General features: G+C 43.7%; 1 protein-coding gene across 3 annotated transcripts in view; it reads right to left on the reverse strand.

The window, feature by feature from the left end:
• NCBP3 (nuclear cap binding subunit 3) overlaps positions 1 to 15772 on the reverse strand; it is a 105373-nt gene that overhangs the window by 75719 nt on the left and 13882 nt on the right. For 2 of the 3 annotated variants that reach the window (XM_082244496.1, XM_082244495.1), the window contains exons 1-3: positions 7729 to 7808; positions 6134 to 6239; positions 1289 to 1414 (exon numbers count right to left, since the gene is read on the reverse strand). In XM_082244496.1, coding sequence (XP_082100622.1) covers positions 1289 to 1414; positions 6134 to 6146 — 139 coding nt within the window. In that variant the 5' untranslated portion in view covers positions 6147 to 6239; positions 7729 to 7808. Of the gene's footprint in view, positions 1 to 1288; positions 1415 to 6133; positions 6240 to 7728; positions 7809 to 15772 lie in introns of those variants that run through there. The other variant, XM_082244497.1, reaches the window with a different exon arrangement.

Raw genomic sequence — 15772 nt, forward strand, 5'->3', positions numbered from 1 at the left:
AAATGCTGAAGCTATGGAGTCAACACTTCCTGAATCACTAAAATGTTTTTTTGACTCAACAGGCAAACTTCTACAAGCACTACCTTACTGCCCTCTTCCTTAATTCACCATTTCTATACCATATTAGTAGGAGTCCTTTAAACCAGCATGTTCCCAATAGCTAAGGGCTGGCATGGGCAAAAAAAAAATAATAATAATAATGATTGTGTAGAAAAGGCTAGGGATGAACCGAAATGAAAATTCTGGGCCGAAACCGAAAATGCAGGATGCCCTTGGCCGAAAACTACTTTTTTCCCCCAACTGATTTTAAAATAGATAGAACAGGGGCATACACCAGAAACAGGCAGTGACGTACACCTGTAGCTGCCACCCTGTCGCAGTTTATGTACTGTGTCGGGTTGGCAAGTGGTTAATTTAATTACCAATTGTATTTGTATTATGCAGCATGAGGGAGTTAAAGTATTGCCACTGGTCACTGATGCATTAGTGACCGACCACTGGCAGTTAATTAACCCCTTTGTGCTGCATTAGTGCAACCAGTGTCAGTGTTAATTAAAATTGGTTGCACTGATACTGGTTGCACTAATGCAGCACAAAGGGGTTAATTAACTGCCACTGGTCAGTCACTAATGCATCAGTGACCAGCAGTGGCAATACATTAACCCCCTCATGGTGCATAATACAAATACCATTGGTAACCTCGCCTCAGCAGCCCCCACCCCAATGATGGCAATCTCCTTACATGTGGGCACCACGTCACAGACAGGCGAACTCTGCACTCCTCCTGTGTCCTTTTCAAAAATCCCGCCTCTGGCCGGTGGCCCACCTCCCGGTGATGTCACTACTACGACTATGTTTATGAATGAACTAACACACCAGGCGGGCGGGCGATTGGCCGCTAATAGCTGTGACTAAGTGAGACCTTCACTTAGTGTCAGCGGAGACACCCGCCTGACAGGGAAGTGAAGGGCTCACTTAGTCACAGATATAAGCGGCCACTCGTCCGTCCGCCCGGTGTGTTAGTTCATTCATACACAGTCGTAGTAGATACATCACTGGGAGGCGGGCCGCCGGCCAGAGGCAGGATTTTTGAAACCTGCGCTGCGCCCGTGGCGGCCATCATTAATTTCAGCATCTTTAACCCATTTTCAGCTGAAATGGAATAAGCCCATTTTTGGCTGAAATTTCAGTGCACCACAAGAAAAGGCCATCATTTTAAGATTCGTGTTCATTTTGACTAGTAACATAGTAAAACAAAAAGATATAATAAAGTGCGACTTAGTCTTACAGGAAGTGTCATCCAACCATTCGATGTAGCCTGGTGGATACTGCTTAAAGAAAGCAAATATGTCCTCTGTGCTCATCTCATCCACACCCATGACATGTAGAGTTTCCAGGCGGACTTTCGGGATTGCTGAAAAATATTAGTCGTTAAAAGGTTATTCCTCACATCCTTTTTAAACCTACGAAAATGACAAATTAATCCATATTAGAATAAAATCATTTTCATGAAAAGCCATCTTTACTGTAACAAGAGCTCTGGGGAATACAAGGTGCTGAGCCCTGGCCTAGCAACAGGTATTCAAGGTGTTTGTCTAGCAAAACAAGCCTTCCCAAAGGGATCATTTACATAGGATTAAATTACCTGATGTGCTCACACACAAGTCAATGCACATCATTTACATGAGCAAAATGTTAACTCGTCACTTAAGACATCTAATCTCATTCGCTCTACACAGACTAAAAGCTCTGCTCAACCATAAAGCCTAGTACACACGATCAGAATAGCACCCAGTAAAGACGGTCAATATAAACACTGGAACCTCATGCGTCAGATTATTAGCAGCTGACAGCAATTGGAATATTATTTTTGAACACATACCATAAAACAGAAAGGAGAGATCTCTCTTATTGATCAAAAAAATATCCCTCTGAACATTTGATTATGAATAACAAGAGGAAAAACTATACAAATTTCCCTTCATATACTGTCCCTTAGATAAAACAGGAAGGGAGAGAAAATCCCTGTAAAGCAGAGGTCGGCAAGCTGTCGATCGCAGGTAGGCGACAGGTGGACCGCAATCCTTCCTTGCTGACCCACGGAACTTGGGACAGGAATGGTGGCATTTACTGGTTCCTCCTGCAGCTGATGAGTCTCATCTCCCTCTCCCCAGCATTAAGCTGGTGCAGGAGGAAAAGGGGATTGGTTCAAGAACCTCCCACCCTCCTCATCTGTCCTGTGTTCAGTGCTTCATGTGCTCTCCGTGTAAACCGTGTTTACTATGCTTCAGTTTGTAACTGAACAGGAAGCCCTTCAGCACAGAGCCCTTCCCCTTCATTCACAGTCCAGCTGAGGCTGCAAAGAAAGGGCCTGGGGAATCGCTCTTCTTAGTCCCTTTATCTCAAAAGTGGGACATCAACGGTCTGTTTGAACCCTGGATATTTCACCAAAGCCCCCCCCCCGAACAGGGCTCCGAAAAAAAATAGTAAAAACTAAAAAAAAAAAAAAAAAAAAAAAAAAAAGGGATTTTTCTCAATCGGACACAGAAGATCCAACATAAATAATGACATGGGTTTTAATAATTCTCATGTCAGGTGGTGCCAGAGAGAGGGGAGGGAGCCAAAATGGACATACGTCCGCTCTCCTCCCCTTCCTCCTGCTGACCCGGAAGCAATATGTGAAACATCACTTCAGGGTGTCCCTTTCATTATCCCCAGTCATAGTGGCTAGGGAAGAACCTAATGCAGTGCATGCAATATGCACTGTGTTAGAGTAACTGGAGAGCAGGTGGAACATCCAGGGTCTTTTAAACCTCAGATGTCTCAATAATGACGCATGAATAAAAAAAAAAAAAATTAAAAATGTTTTTTTGCCCCCAATGTGATTGTGATAAAAAATTTTGAAAAGTTAAAAAAAAAAAAAAATCGTTGGCACTCTACTCTCCTCTGAAGCCTGCTGGTGGGGAGATCATGTGACCAGACCCCGGGGCGCTCAGAGAAGGCAAGCAGTAAATGCATTTTCCCTTTACCTGGTAGTTGGTAAAGGTGTTAGAAGCTGGATGGGAGCCATTTTAAGCTTAGTTAGTTCTAGCACAGACTTCAACTTTAAGCATGTATTTTGTGGGTAGTCCTAGGTGGATAAATTCAACTCCTGCCGCCCGCTTATTAATTTAAGCAGCACAGCATATTTACTTTTAGTACCCTTCTTCTAGGTTACTGAACCAAAACAAATTAGCAAGTCATGCGATTTGAGTTCACCTGTAGTATACTCCTTGTCTAAGAACAGATACCACAGCACGCTTGCCATTACCTTTATTAGTCAAGAATATGCTCCTGTGCCCTATGATTTAGTTCCATGTGTTTAACTATATCATGGATATCCTCTACCAGCTGCCATCCCACATTTGAGGAGATTGCCAAAATGTCAAACTCTGGAATGGTAGCTGGCAGACCTAATCCATAAAGTTGTTGGAAGTCTGCTTCTAGGCAGAACTTACTATGGTGTAAAGGTTCACTTTAAAGCAGTCAATTGGGGATGCTGGTGCAAAGCAGCACTATAATTCAGTTTTGATGACACCACAGCCCCACAGAGAAACATCACACTGGTTACATACACATGCAGCATTAGGCCCCTTTCACACGAGACGGATCCACTCGGCGGACTCTGCGAGCTCAGCAGGGGGGATCGCTAGGTTTATCCCCGCTGAGCAGACGGACGACCGGTCCGTCCCTGCTCACTGTGCAGAGATGGAACTGTCAGAGTCCCGCTCTCCTCTATAGGGAGATCAGATGAAAATGGACAGCACGTCGGTTTTCATCTGATCCAACCCGCTGGACAGATGGCAAACGCATCGCCATCCGTCTGTTTTAAGCGTATCTTGTCGGATCGGATGACAGACTGATGTCAGCAGACACATCTTGGCTGACATCCGCCTCTCCATAGAGAATGGGTGGCCAGATCAGGTCCGCCTGAAAAATGGACAGGCAGATCCGCTCGGTCCGATCGTGTGAAAGGGGCCTTAATATGGAGTGCTGAATGCAAAGTGTACATTCACATAAAAGGGAGAAGGAGAACTCACAGAGAGCACGGACAGCTGTGGGGGCATTGAAGTGATCGAAACAGGGGGTTTGGGAGTACCGGATATACAGAGATACTATAGAGAAATAGTACTTGTACTGCTCTAAGCTGTGGGTCACAATAGAGAAGTATATGGCAGGCAGGAACTTATCGTATGCCCCATGGCTCTACCGGGAATACAGGGGGCTGTCAGACAGTATGTTCCCCTTAACGATTCATGCACTTAAAGTATGTGATCAGATGAATCTGCTTCTGGACTTGGCACCCCCAGTCTCCCCGTTGGCCCCTATAGGGGGATACCTTTGGTTCCCTCTGGGAGAGCAGATGGCCTTTTTTGGACCCTGGGTGGATAATGGAAATGCCAGTTGTAGCAAATTTGTTGAGGAGGGCAAGCTATTACCTTATGAGACTTTGAAGAACCGACATGGAGACTCCCCAATGAACTTTTGGAAATACAGACAGCTACATCAATTTTTCACAGTCCATGCTCCCTCAAATAGGTCACCTTCCTCCCTCACACCCTTTGAACGCCTGTTCATAATGGAAGCACCCATACCACGTATGGTCTCTGAGCTCTATCAATTACTAGGCAGGGGGACATCTGTAACTAAGCCCACCTATGTCCGCGTATGGGAAAGGGACCTAGGGCTGGAGTTCACTACTGCTCAACTGACCCATTTATACCAACTCACCCACTTGAGTTCCATGGATTCTAAAATGCAGGAGACGAATTATAAGATTTTAATGCGTTGGTACCAGGTGCCAGCTGATATAGCACAAATCTATCCCTTAACCTCTGGGTCCTGTTGGAGGGGCTGCGGAGGCCAAAGGACACTTTTGCATTTGTGGTGGAATGCCCTGTAATTGCTCCATTTTGGGAGGACGTGAGCGCTCAGATCAAAGCTGTCTTCGGTTTAGACTACACCTTTCCATCCGCTCCATTTCTTGCTACATGTCCCGTCCATGTCGATTAGTCATTACCGGCGGAGTATATTACCCCCATTTACTTAATGCAGCCAAGAGACTAATCCCTATATATTGGAAGCAACCACAAATTCTGAGCCGAGTGGATGGGCAAGGTGAATAAGATTAGAATGGTTGAGGACTGGAAAGCAACCTGCAGGGGTACCAGAGTGAGCAGTGACGTGATGTGGCTGCCATGGCTGAGCTACATGGGTGACCCGGATCAGATGCCCTCTAGCTTGGATCAAGCGTTGTTGGAACTGGCGGACCCCATCCCTTAGACGGCTGAGGCGGGTGGATACTCCTCCCATTTCTTGATGTGGCAGTGGGGAGAGACTTACGCTTACCTCGTGTAAGATGATGCGTACTGCAAAGGATGGCGGCGGCCTGGCACGACTGACAATATTTGTGAGACACTGGGTATGATCCTAAATCTTTTTTTTCCCCCCACTATCTTTCTTCTATGCCAGATACCTCTTTTCTTTTGAAGATGTTATACTGTTCAAAGTTGTTTGGTAAACGCATCCAGTTTCGATAATTGATGCGAGAGATTGATCAGCAGATGGGAGACGTTCTCCCTTAGGGGGGTTGCTGTTGTACTCCCATCTGCTGCCCACCCATGGGGGCGGGGCTGTGCTTGGGGGGCTCCTTGCGGGAATGCGGTGTGCTAGGGGAGGTCTGATTGAGATAATATCTGCCCCCCTCCTCTGGTACGTGGCCTGGCACGGGGCCTCCTGGAGCTGGCTCAGCTCTTCCATATTTTGGATAGACTGAGATGGGAGTCGCGTCGTGCTGATGGGACTTGACTCAACATGGGTGACATGGTCATTGTTTTAAAAGCTGCACACAGTCTATATACGCATACACCTGAGTTATAAAATGACATGTGACCACTTTTTGTTGTATGGTTTTCATGCATGTGATCTTATATTGTTGAGTGCTTCCAGAATGGATCTCCACGTTTTTACATTACAGTCTTATCTGACGCATACAAATTTTTCATTTCTCTTTGTTGTAATGTAGAACACTGAACTAACTAAAAATAAAGACTATATAAAAGAAAAAAAAAAAAAAGAGAAGGAAAATATTTACCTTTTCTCACCATGTCTCTATCCAGTACCACATTTCTCTGATTGTCACTGACTTCTGCACGGAAATGAAACCTCTTTGCTCTCTGTTCTTTTTTCTCAATGGCTTCCTGTGGAAAGGAAAAGCTATTGAAAATGAATACTGCTTATTAACCAGACACTTCAACTGCTTGATGTGCCGTATAATTTTCTGAGAAATTTATATGCCAAGTCATAGCAGAAGAATATTCTAAAAAAAACATCTAAAAGTAATGTACTAGACTACTGAAGTTGCTCAAATCCTTCAAAAGCACAATTGCCTCAGAATGAGGTACAACGTATTACCTTATATGAGGCTAAAATAGAATGTGAACAGAATTATTCTGATGTGCATCTGCCAAATCATAAAACTGACAGGGATATATATTAAACATAGCACAAACTACACGTGAATCAGGGTATACACAAGGTGGTTTAAATAACCGATCTTCGCACCCCCCTAGGCACCACCCTGCCCCACACCCGTCAGAATACACAGATCAGCGCTGCAGTCATTGGCTGAAAGCCCAGATTGAATACTGGTTTTCCAGCAGGACCCTTTGTCAGAAGCCAGCTTCTGTAAAACAGACAGCAAAACACACAACAAAATTCAGCGGGTTCCTGCTGCACTGGCCAGATTTCGGTACGTGAATACCCAAGCTTAAGCCTGTTTTCTGTTGTAAATTGATGGGGTTACGGTACACGATTCCTCAGGCATTTGTTAGAGTGAATTTATTCTTTGCTCTACATCGAGGCACCCGAAAGGCATTGCCCTAGCTCTCAATTACTATTCTGCTTAGTGATAGAGGCATTAAGCCAGCCATAGACAACAGGTTTATTCAAAAAAGTACAGAAGCTATGGTGTCCACATCTTTATTAGCAGGTTTGTTCAACCTGCCACTGATAAAGAAAAAATACACCATATGTTGCACATGCTCTTAATCTTTTTGAAAAGCAGTATCATAAATTAGCAGAAAATTATCTGCTGAATCATCCAGCAATATATCATCAGCATACATACCTCTGGTTGCAGGAAAAAAAAAAAAAATAAATAAAAAATTTGCTTGATTTCTCCATAAAGACAGTCAATGTTGATGGGGAAATCCCTCCCGCAAAGCCACTGTGTTCTCCAGGTCAGGGAGGGGGGTTGGCATGGAGAGCCGCCCCTGCCAGGAGAACACTCATTATTGCTAGCGGCTATACCCGAAGGCAATAATCACGTGAACTATTAATACAACCGACTGGTTGTGCCCAAGTTGATCGATCAACTTGGGTAAAATCAGCCAGCCCATACATGATTCCAAACTCAGCTGTTCTCTGCTTAACATATTTATTGTAGACAATTACCTATTCATCATAAGAAAACATCATTTAGGGGCCTCGGAGCATCCCTTCATCAAGATGACAGACTGCCCTAAAGAAGGGACCCCCCCCCCCCCCCGCAAGGCCCCAAAGTCATTTTCTTATGAATTATAACTTTTATACTGAAGTCTATCAGAGTTAAATATACAGCACATGAACCGTTTCAGTCAACAATCTTTTTTGTAGAACCACTCCAAACATGCAGTGCAAAACGTTTACCTTGGAAGTGACATCAATGCCAGTGATAAAGGTCCCAGCTTTATTTTCATATCTCCTGATGTTATCCTATATGAAAAATAAATACCAAACTCAGATCACTTTGATGACTCAACACAAAGATAAAGATCACAGGACGTCAGTCTCATGGGAAGTTGAACCACTTCCTGATAGAACATCTCACTGTACTATATACATAAATGAAAGCACATTAATCACTCTGTATTCTGCCTATGTAAGATTACTGAAAGGAATGATTTGGCAATATTGAAGCATTCACTTTTAGGTAGTCATTAAAGCTGAACAAGACTATTACATATGTTTGGCTGTTTGTATTGTGATCTAGGCACCCTTGCCACACAGCACAGGTCTCCTTAGACTTTTCCTGTATTCTATAGTGACATGGGGGTAAGGTGGAAGAAACATTAAAGTGGAATTCGAGCCTAAACCGATCGAGCCTTAAAGCGCAACTCCACTTTTGTTGAGAAAAAAAAAAAAATCCCCCTCTGGGTGATCTCTGTACATTCCAAGGATTTTTACAAACTTTGTTGCAGATTCCTACCTTTTGTTATTCTGAAGAAATCCCCGTTTGTGCCTCTGTGCTGAGTGAGTCAAATGGGAGTGGTTTCATAATTATCAACCAGCTGTGCAGCTGCAGGGCTCTAATGAGGAAATCTGCTGGGCCTGCATCCCTTTAGACGTGTTCCTATTGGGAGTATCTTACCAAAAATGACAGGGGATGCAGGGGATGCCAGAAATCTGACTTGTATCCTAGGCAGACTTCTGGGAAAATTGTTGAGCCAATCACACAAGCAGGAAATTATCTTTCTGGGGTGTGATCAGCATACATTCTGTGTACTGAACAGCTCCAGGTAGCCATATTGCATTTGCAGAAAATTACAACAGCTACAGATTAAAAAGAAAAAGGTAATTTTTAATAAAATTCAATTACAATATGATTTGTATCACAATTGTATACGATATATTGTTTTTTCTTTATTTACCATTTTTTTCCCCCCACGAAATTGTAGTTACCCTTTAAAAATGCCCCCTCCCCACACCTATGCGTACTTACCTGTGTAAAAAATATGCCTATACATTATACTTTTACACACTCCCGTCCAGTTATAGGATCTGACTCCTGTCTCAGCCAGTGGTGGCTGCAGGGGGGGAGGAGGGAGTACAGGCAACAGATGGGTCAAAGGATCCTATGGGCGTTGTCACTGCTTCAGGATTTACAAGCCGTTGTCAAAACGCACTCTCCTCTCATCTGCATCAGCCGCTGGCTGAAGCAAGTACACACATCTTTTTTACACAGGTTAGTCAGCATAGGTGTTGAGGGGAGGGGACATTTTTTAAAGTGATTGTAAGGGTCCTTGCACACGAATGATCAGATCCGCCTGTCAGTTTTTTTGGCGGATCTGATCGGATCCTCCATGCATCCCTATGGGACAGCGGATGTCAGCGGAGACATGTCCGCTGACACCCGCTGCCATCCGCATCCGATCCTGTCCGTGAAATCCGGACGGATGGAAACTCTATTTTCCATCTGTCCAAGGGATCGGAAGTCCCTTGGACAGGCGGTCCACTCTCATCCGATTCCCCCATAGAGAGCAGCGGGGCTCTGACACCTCCCTCTCCGCACACTGAGCAGAGAGGGAGATGTCACCTGCCTGCTCAGCGGGGATCAGTGTATCGATCCCCCGTCGAGCAGCACGGAGTACGCCGATGGAGCGGACCGTGTGAAAGGAGCCAATAGGTTTTTTTTTTTTTTAATTAACAAACATGTTATACTTACCAGCTACGTGCAATATTTTTGCACATAGCGGCCTTAATCTCTTTTGGGATCCCCCCGCCACCGCTCAGCCTGCTATCACTCCTTTCAGAGTGCCTCCCATAGCAAGCCCCTTGCTAGGAGGAGACACGTACGATCTGTCTATTCTCACACACAGTGAGGCTCAGCCCCTCAACACTGCATTTGATTGAGAACAGAAGGAGACAGTGGGGGTTCCTCTGCTGATTCCATGTCCTGTGTGGAGAGAGAGCGAGCAGCTCTGCTGCTCTTGGGCACAGCACTGGATTGAGATCAAGCTTAGGTGTTTGGACAGGGGGGCTGAAGGGTGAGCGGAGAATAAAAGTTTTAGCTTTTACAACCAGTTTAAGGCTAGTTAGGTTTAAGCCACTTCAGGAGACACAGCAAATCAACATTCCAGAAAGCACCTGTTTTGAAAGACACTTCAGAGGAGGATTCACAGCAGAGTGGCATTCAGCAGTGCGGGCGCAGGGACAGCTAAGTATTTACTTATATCTTCCACAGGTGAGCTTATTTCAGCACACTGAATTGTTTTAATCACTTCCCGAACAGCTGCCCTAGTTTTACAGCGGCAGGTCGGCTCTGTCTCACAAAATGTTGCTTCGCTGGACCAGTAGTTGGGGCGCGCACCGATTGGCCACAGGGGGAGCAAATCAGCGGGTCCAGCGCCCGCGACTTGCCGGGCACTGTGATCGCGCCCCGTGGAGACAGAACAACAGTCTGCAGTTGTAAACACGAAAGCCCACTGTTTTGTCACTTATGAACACAGGGGTCCTTTGTTCCTCTTATTTAGGAACACAGATCTCTGTGTTAATGCAGAAAGCCCATCCCCCCCCCCCCTCGTTAGAAAGCACCTCCTTGGGACACTGATTTCTCCTCTAGTGGTAACCCCTTCGGTGCCAGTAACATTTGTACAGTAACAGTGCATATTTTTAACACCGATTACTGTAGTAATGTCACTGGTCCCCCCAAAAGTGTAAAAAATGTCAGTTAGGTGTCCGATCTGTCCGCCGCCACTACTAGTAAAAAAAAAAAAAAAAATTAAAAAGTTACAAATCTTTCCCCTTGTTTGTAGACGCGATAACTTCTGCGCAAATCAATCAATTGACGCTTACTGGGATTTTTTTTTTTTAACCAAAAATATGTAGAAGTATACAAATTGGCCTAAAATGATGAAAAAAAAAAATAAATCAAATTTTTTATTGGGGAGGTTATATAGCAGAATGTAAAAAATATTGTTTTTCAGAATTGCCGCTCTGCTTTTGTTTATAACGCAAATAAATAAAACACAGACGTGATCAAATACCACCAAAAGCTCTGTTTGTGGGGAAAAAAAGGACATCAATTTTATTTGGGTACAGCGTTGCACAACCGTGCAATTGTCAGTTAAAGTAATGCAGTGCCATATCGCAAAAAATGGCCTGGACATTAACCACTTCCCGCCCGCCCTATAGCAGATTGACGGCGGGAATGTGGTTGTATTATCCTGACCGGACGTCATATGACGGCGGCAGGATAATACAGCTCTGCGCGCCCCCCGGGGACGCGCAGAGCGGCAATCGGTGATGCGAGGTGTCAGCCTGACACCCTGCATCTCAGATCTCGGTAAAGAGCCTCTGACGTAGCTCTTTACCATGTGACCAGCTGTGTCCAATCACGGCTGGTCACATAGTAAACAGGAAGAGCCATTGATCGGCTTTCCTTAGTTCGTGCCTGACAGGCACGAGTAAAGGAGCGCCGATCGGCGGCTCCCCTGACAGGGGGGGGGGGGTGTCGGCACTGGTAACCAGATCGTTGATTACCAGCGCAGACCCTCGGGGGGGGGGGGGGGGGTGTGCCACTAGAACCACCAGGGATGCCCACCCATGACCCCAGGGATGCCCACCATGGCCCCAGGGATGCCCACCATGGCCACCAGGGATGCCCACCATGGCCACCAGGGATGCCCACCATGGCCACCAGGGATGCCCACCATGGCCACCAGGGAGCCCCCCATTGCCCTCCCCATCAGTGCTGCCCACCAGTACCCATTATTGCCCACCAGTGCCGCCTATTAGTGCCTATAAGTGCCGCCCGTCAGTGCCCACCAGTGCCAGTCCGTGCAGTCTCATCAGTGCAGGAAAAAACGTATTTATTTACAAAATTGTATAACCTAAACAAAAAAACTTTTTTTTTTCAAACTTTTCGGGTCTTTATTTGTTTAGCAAAAAGGAAAAAACCCAGAGGTGATCAAATACCACCAAAATAAAGCTCTATTTGTGGGGGGAAAATTACATAAATTTGGTTTAGGTACAGTGTTGCATGACCGCGCAATTGTCATTCAAAATGCAACAGCGCTAAAAAGGGGAAAATTGGCCTGGGCAGGAAGGGGGTGAAAGTGCCCGGTATTGAAGTGGTTAAGGTAAAAGTGGTTAAAATATAACAATAAGCTACATGATGTGGCCTTTTTCACACTTCGGAATTGCTGCCTGTTTGGTTAACATGGGCACATATGTCCGAAATCTTCACTTGGAATAGGCATTTCTTAAAAAGCTGCAAAGACAGCAGGTTGTAACTTGGGTGGACATGCACAAAATGTCATCACTGAGGTGTGAAGCCTCCTCCATTAGAAAAAAAAAAGCCTCTATCCACTGAATGCAAGGCACTGATTGGAGGTGTGGAAAAACCTCACAATCTCAATTCTCCAATCACAGAGTGCCTCTCATTCACTGGAAAGCAAGCAGCCTTGACAAAACTTGTATAGAACAGAACGCTTCCCTGCTTGGAAGAATTATTTTGCTCTAGAGGCTGCCTGTTTTGGATTTGGCAGATAAACCTGATTGCGTTCCCCTGTTCCTCAATTCTGACTTGTAGTGCGCAATGTGGTCTCAATAACAAGGAGAGGAGAACCCTGGCCATGTGGACCCTTTTATATATGCACTAGATCTATTCATTTGTATATGTACGGATTTGTCTCATTATGCCTTGTTTGCCTAGGACTATATGATGTTTGGGGTCTTCCCCTAAAAGAAGTGGCCTTTTTTTGATTTCCTTTTTTACAGCATATTGTATTTTGCAAAAAGTTCTAAATAAAGAATTTGTAAAAATCAAATGAGCTGGGTGGAAAATTGACAGCTGAACGCTCACTACAGTCACAGATGCAGTGTCTGTTCAGGTATTCAAGCAGCTGTAAAGGTCTTGGAAAACAGTAACCAATCCACGTGGAGGAATGAGAGAAATCTAGCCATGTTTGACTAGCTTTAGCGTGTGCAAGATTTTTTAAATTTTTTTTTACACTGTTTCAAACTGGATGGATCATGTGACTATCTAACTCTTTGACCAACCCAAAGATGGCTAAAAAAAATATAAGTGTTTGGTCATTTCCTTGCGTTTCAATTCCCCTGAAGCTCCTCTCTTGGCTTGCTGGGATTACATGTTTATAACGGTGGAACATGGAGAAAAAACAGCCAGACACTCCCAGCAAAAAAGTAAAATTTCTGGAAGAGATAAAACTCTTTTCTGAGATCAGCCAGGGGTATCCAGTGTTGCTCACAGATGTCAGAATGTTGTTGGGTCTACCCAAATTGGATGATCGTCATCTTATGTATTTGGGTGTAGACCACATAAAGACAACAAATGTATGAATGACAGAGAGGAGAGATACGTCCCTGATCGAGTATTTTTGAAGATGCTGCTACAAATTTTCTTTTAACTGGGAAACAGCAACTTGCTATATTCCTTATTAGTGATGATAACCAGAGCTGAACAAGTCTGACAGATAATACTGGAATTAAATCATAATTGAGTAAACAGTCAGCAGTTCAAAATTGGTAGATGACTGCTGCTGAGCAAACAACCATAAAAAACAAGCCAAACAACATTTTCATGCTACTCCCCGATGTTCTCAAAGACAAACCTAAGCCTGGTGTTGTGAAAAACTAAAGATCTTGGAATAATCAATAAAAAAAAAAAAAAAAAAAAAAAGATCTTGGGATATGTATCATGTGTTATTAAAAAAGACAACATGAAACTTTTAATTTAACCACTCCTGGAACGGAAGGTTTTCCCCCTTAATGACCAGGCCATTTTTTGCGATTCGGCACTGCGCTACTTTAACTGACAACTGTACCCAAGAAGAAAATTGATGTCTTTTTCCTCCAACAAATAGAGCTTTCTTTTGGTGATATTTGATCCCCTGTGCGATTTTTTTTTTCACGCTATAAAATATATATATATATATATATTATATATATCCCCCCCCACTTTCTGCTATATAACTTTTCCAATAGAAAAAAAAATTAAAAATCTTTTTTTTTTTTTTCATTATTTTAGGCCAATTTGTATTCCGCTACATATTTTTGGTAAAAAAAATTCCCAATAAGAGCATATTGATTGGTTTACGCAAAAGTTATCGCGTCTACAAACTAGGGGAAAGATTTGACATTTTTATTTATTTTTTATACTAGTGATGGCAGTGATCAGCAATTTTTAGTGGGACTGCGACATTGTGCCGGACAGATCGGACACCTGACATTTTTGAAACTTTTGGGGGGACCAGTGACACTACAGTAATCAGCGCTAAAAATATGCACTGTTACTGTATTGACACTGGCAGGGAAGGGGTTAACACCAGGGGCGATGAAAGGGTTAAATGTGTCCCTAAGTGATGCTTTCTGTGTGGGGGATGGACTTATGGAATGAACACAGGGACCTGTGTTCATAAATAGGAGACCTGTGTTCATTGCTGACAGAACAGCGGTCTGCTGTGTTTACAAAGGCAGACCACCATTCTGTCTTACGCGTCCTTATTGCATTCTTATGGGTAATGCAGACTTAGACAAATTGGATTTAGATATAACTTTACTACTAAGAAGTACAGTTGTGCTCAAAAGTTTGCATATCCTGGCAGAAATTGTAAAATTTTGTCATGGATACTAAAAATATGGCTGATCATGCCAAAAAAAAAAAAAATAACTCTTATTTAAGGATAGTGATCATATGAAGCCATTCATCACATAGTAGTTTGGCTCCTTTTTAAATCATAACGATAACAAAAATCACTCAAATGGCCCTAAACAAAACGTTTACATATTCTGGAATGTTTGGCCTTGGTACAGACACACAAAGGGTAAAATGGCAGTTATAGGTTAAAGGAGTTGTAAAGTCAGATGGTTTTCTTTTTATCTTAATGCATTCTATTCATTAAGATGTGTTCAGCAGCCCCCCTAATACTTACCTGAGCCCATCTTTATCCAGCAATGTTGCAGGAGTTTCTCAGCTGCCCGGACTCCCCTTCTCATTGGCTCAGACAGCAGCGTGGCGCGATTGGCTCCCTCTGCTGCCAAAGCCAGTCAGCAAATCAAGCGAGAGGGGGCCGGGCCGGATCATGCCTCCGTGTCTGAATGGACACAGGGAACTGTAACTCGGCTCGGGTGCCCCCATAGCAGGCTGGTTGCTCGGGGGGCACTCAACAGGAGGGAGGAGCCAGGAGCGGGACTTAAGAGGAGTATCAGGGCCACTCTATGCAAAACAACTGCACAAAGCAGGTATGTATAATATGTTTATTTAAAAAAAAAAAAAAAAAGACTTTACAAATCACTTCAATTTCCCACATCTGTGGCTTTTTTTAAATTGCAAATTAGCATGTGTATAAATAGTCAATGAGTTTGTTATCTCTCACATGGATGCACTGAAAAGGCTAGATAATGAGCCATGGTGATCAGAAAAGAACTGTCAAAAGGCGTGCGTAACAAGGTAATGGAACTTTAAGATGGAAAAGGATATAAAAAGATATCCAAAGCCTTGATAATGCCAGTCAGTACTGTTCAATCACTTCACTTAAGAGGAAACGTCTGGGATTGCGATACCAACACAAGGTCAGGTATAGATCTTGTTACGCATATCTTCTGACAGTTCTTTTCGGCTCCCCATATTTTAGCCTGCTCAGTGCATCCATGTGAGAGATAACAAACTGAAATTAACCTTTAAATTGCCATTTTAACCTGTGTGACACCTTGTGTGTCTGTACCAAGGCCATGCTGTGCTATTCGGTCATACTAAAACCACTACTGTTTGTTATGCACAACAAAATTAGCTATGAAAAAAAAAAAAACAAAAAAAAAAAAAACAAAAAAAAACACACAAGACTTTACAATCACTTTAAATCTACTAGTGCTTACATGTGTTAAGATTAGGAATGCACCGAAATTGAAAATTTTGGGCCGAAACCGAAAATGCAGGATGCCATTGGCCAAA

Source organism: Pelophylax lessonae (genome assembly GCF_965119305.1).
Source record: "Pelophylax lessonae genome assembly, chromosome: 2".
Lineage (NCBI taxonomy): Eukaryota > Metazoa > Chordata > Amphibia > Anura > Ranidae > Pelophylax > Pelophylax lessonae.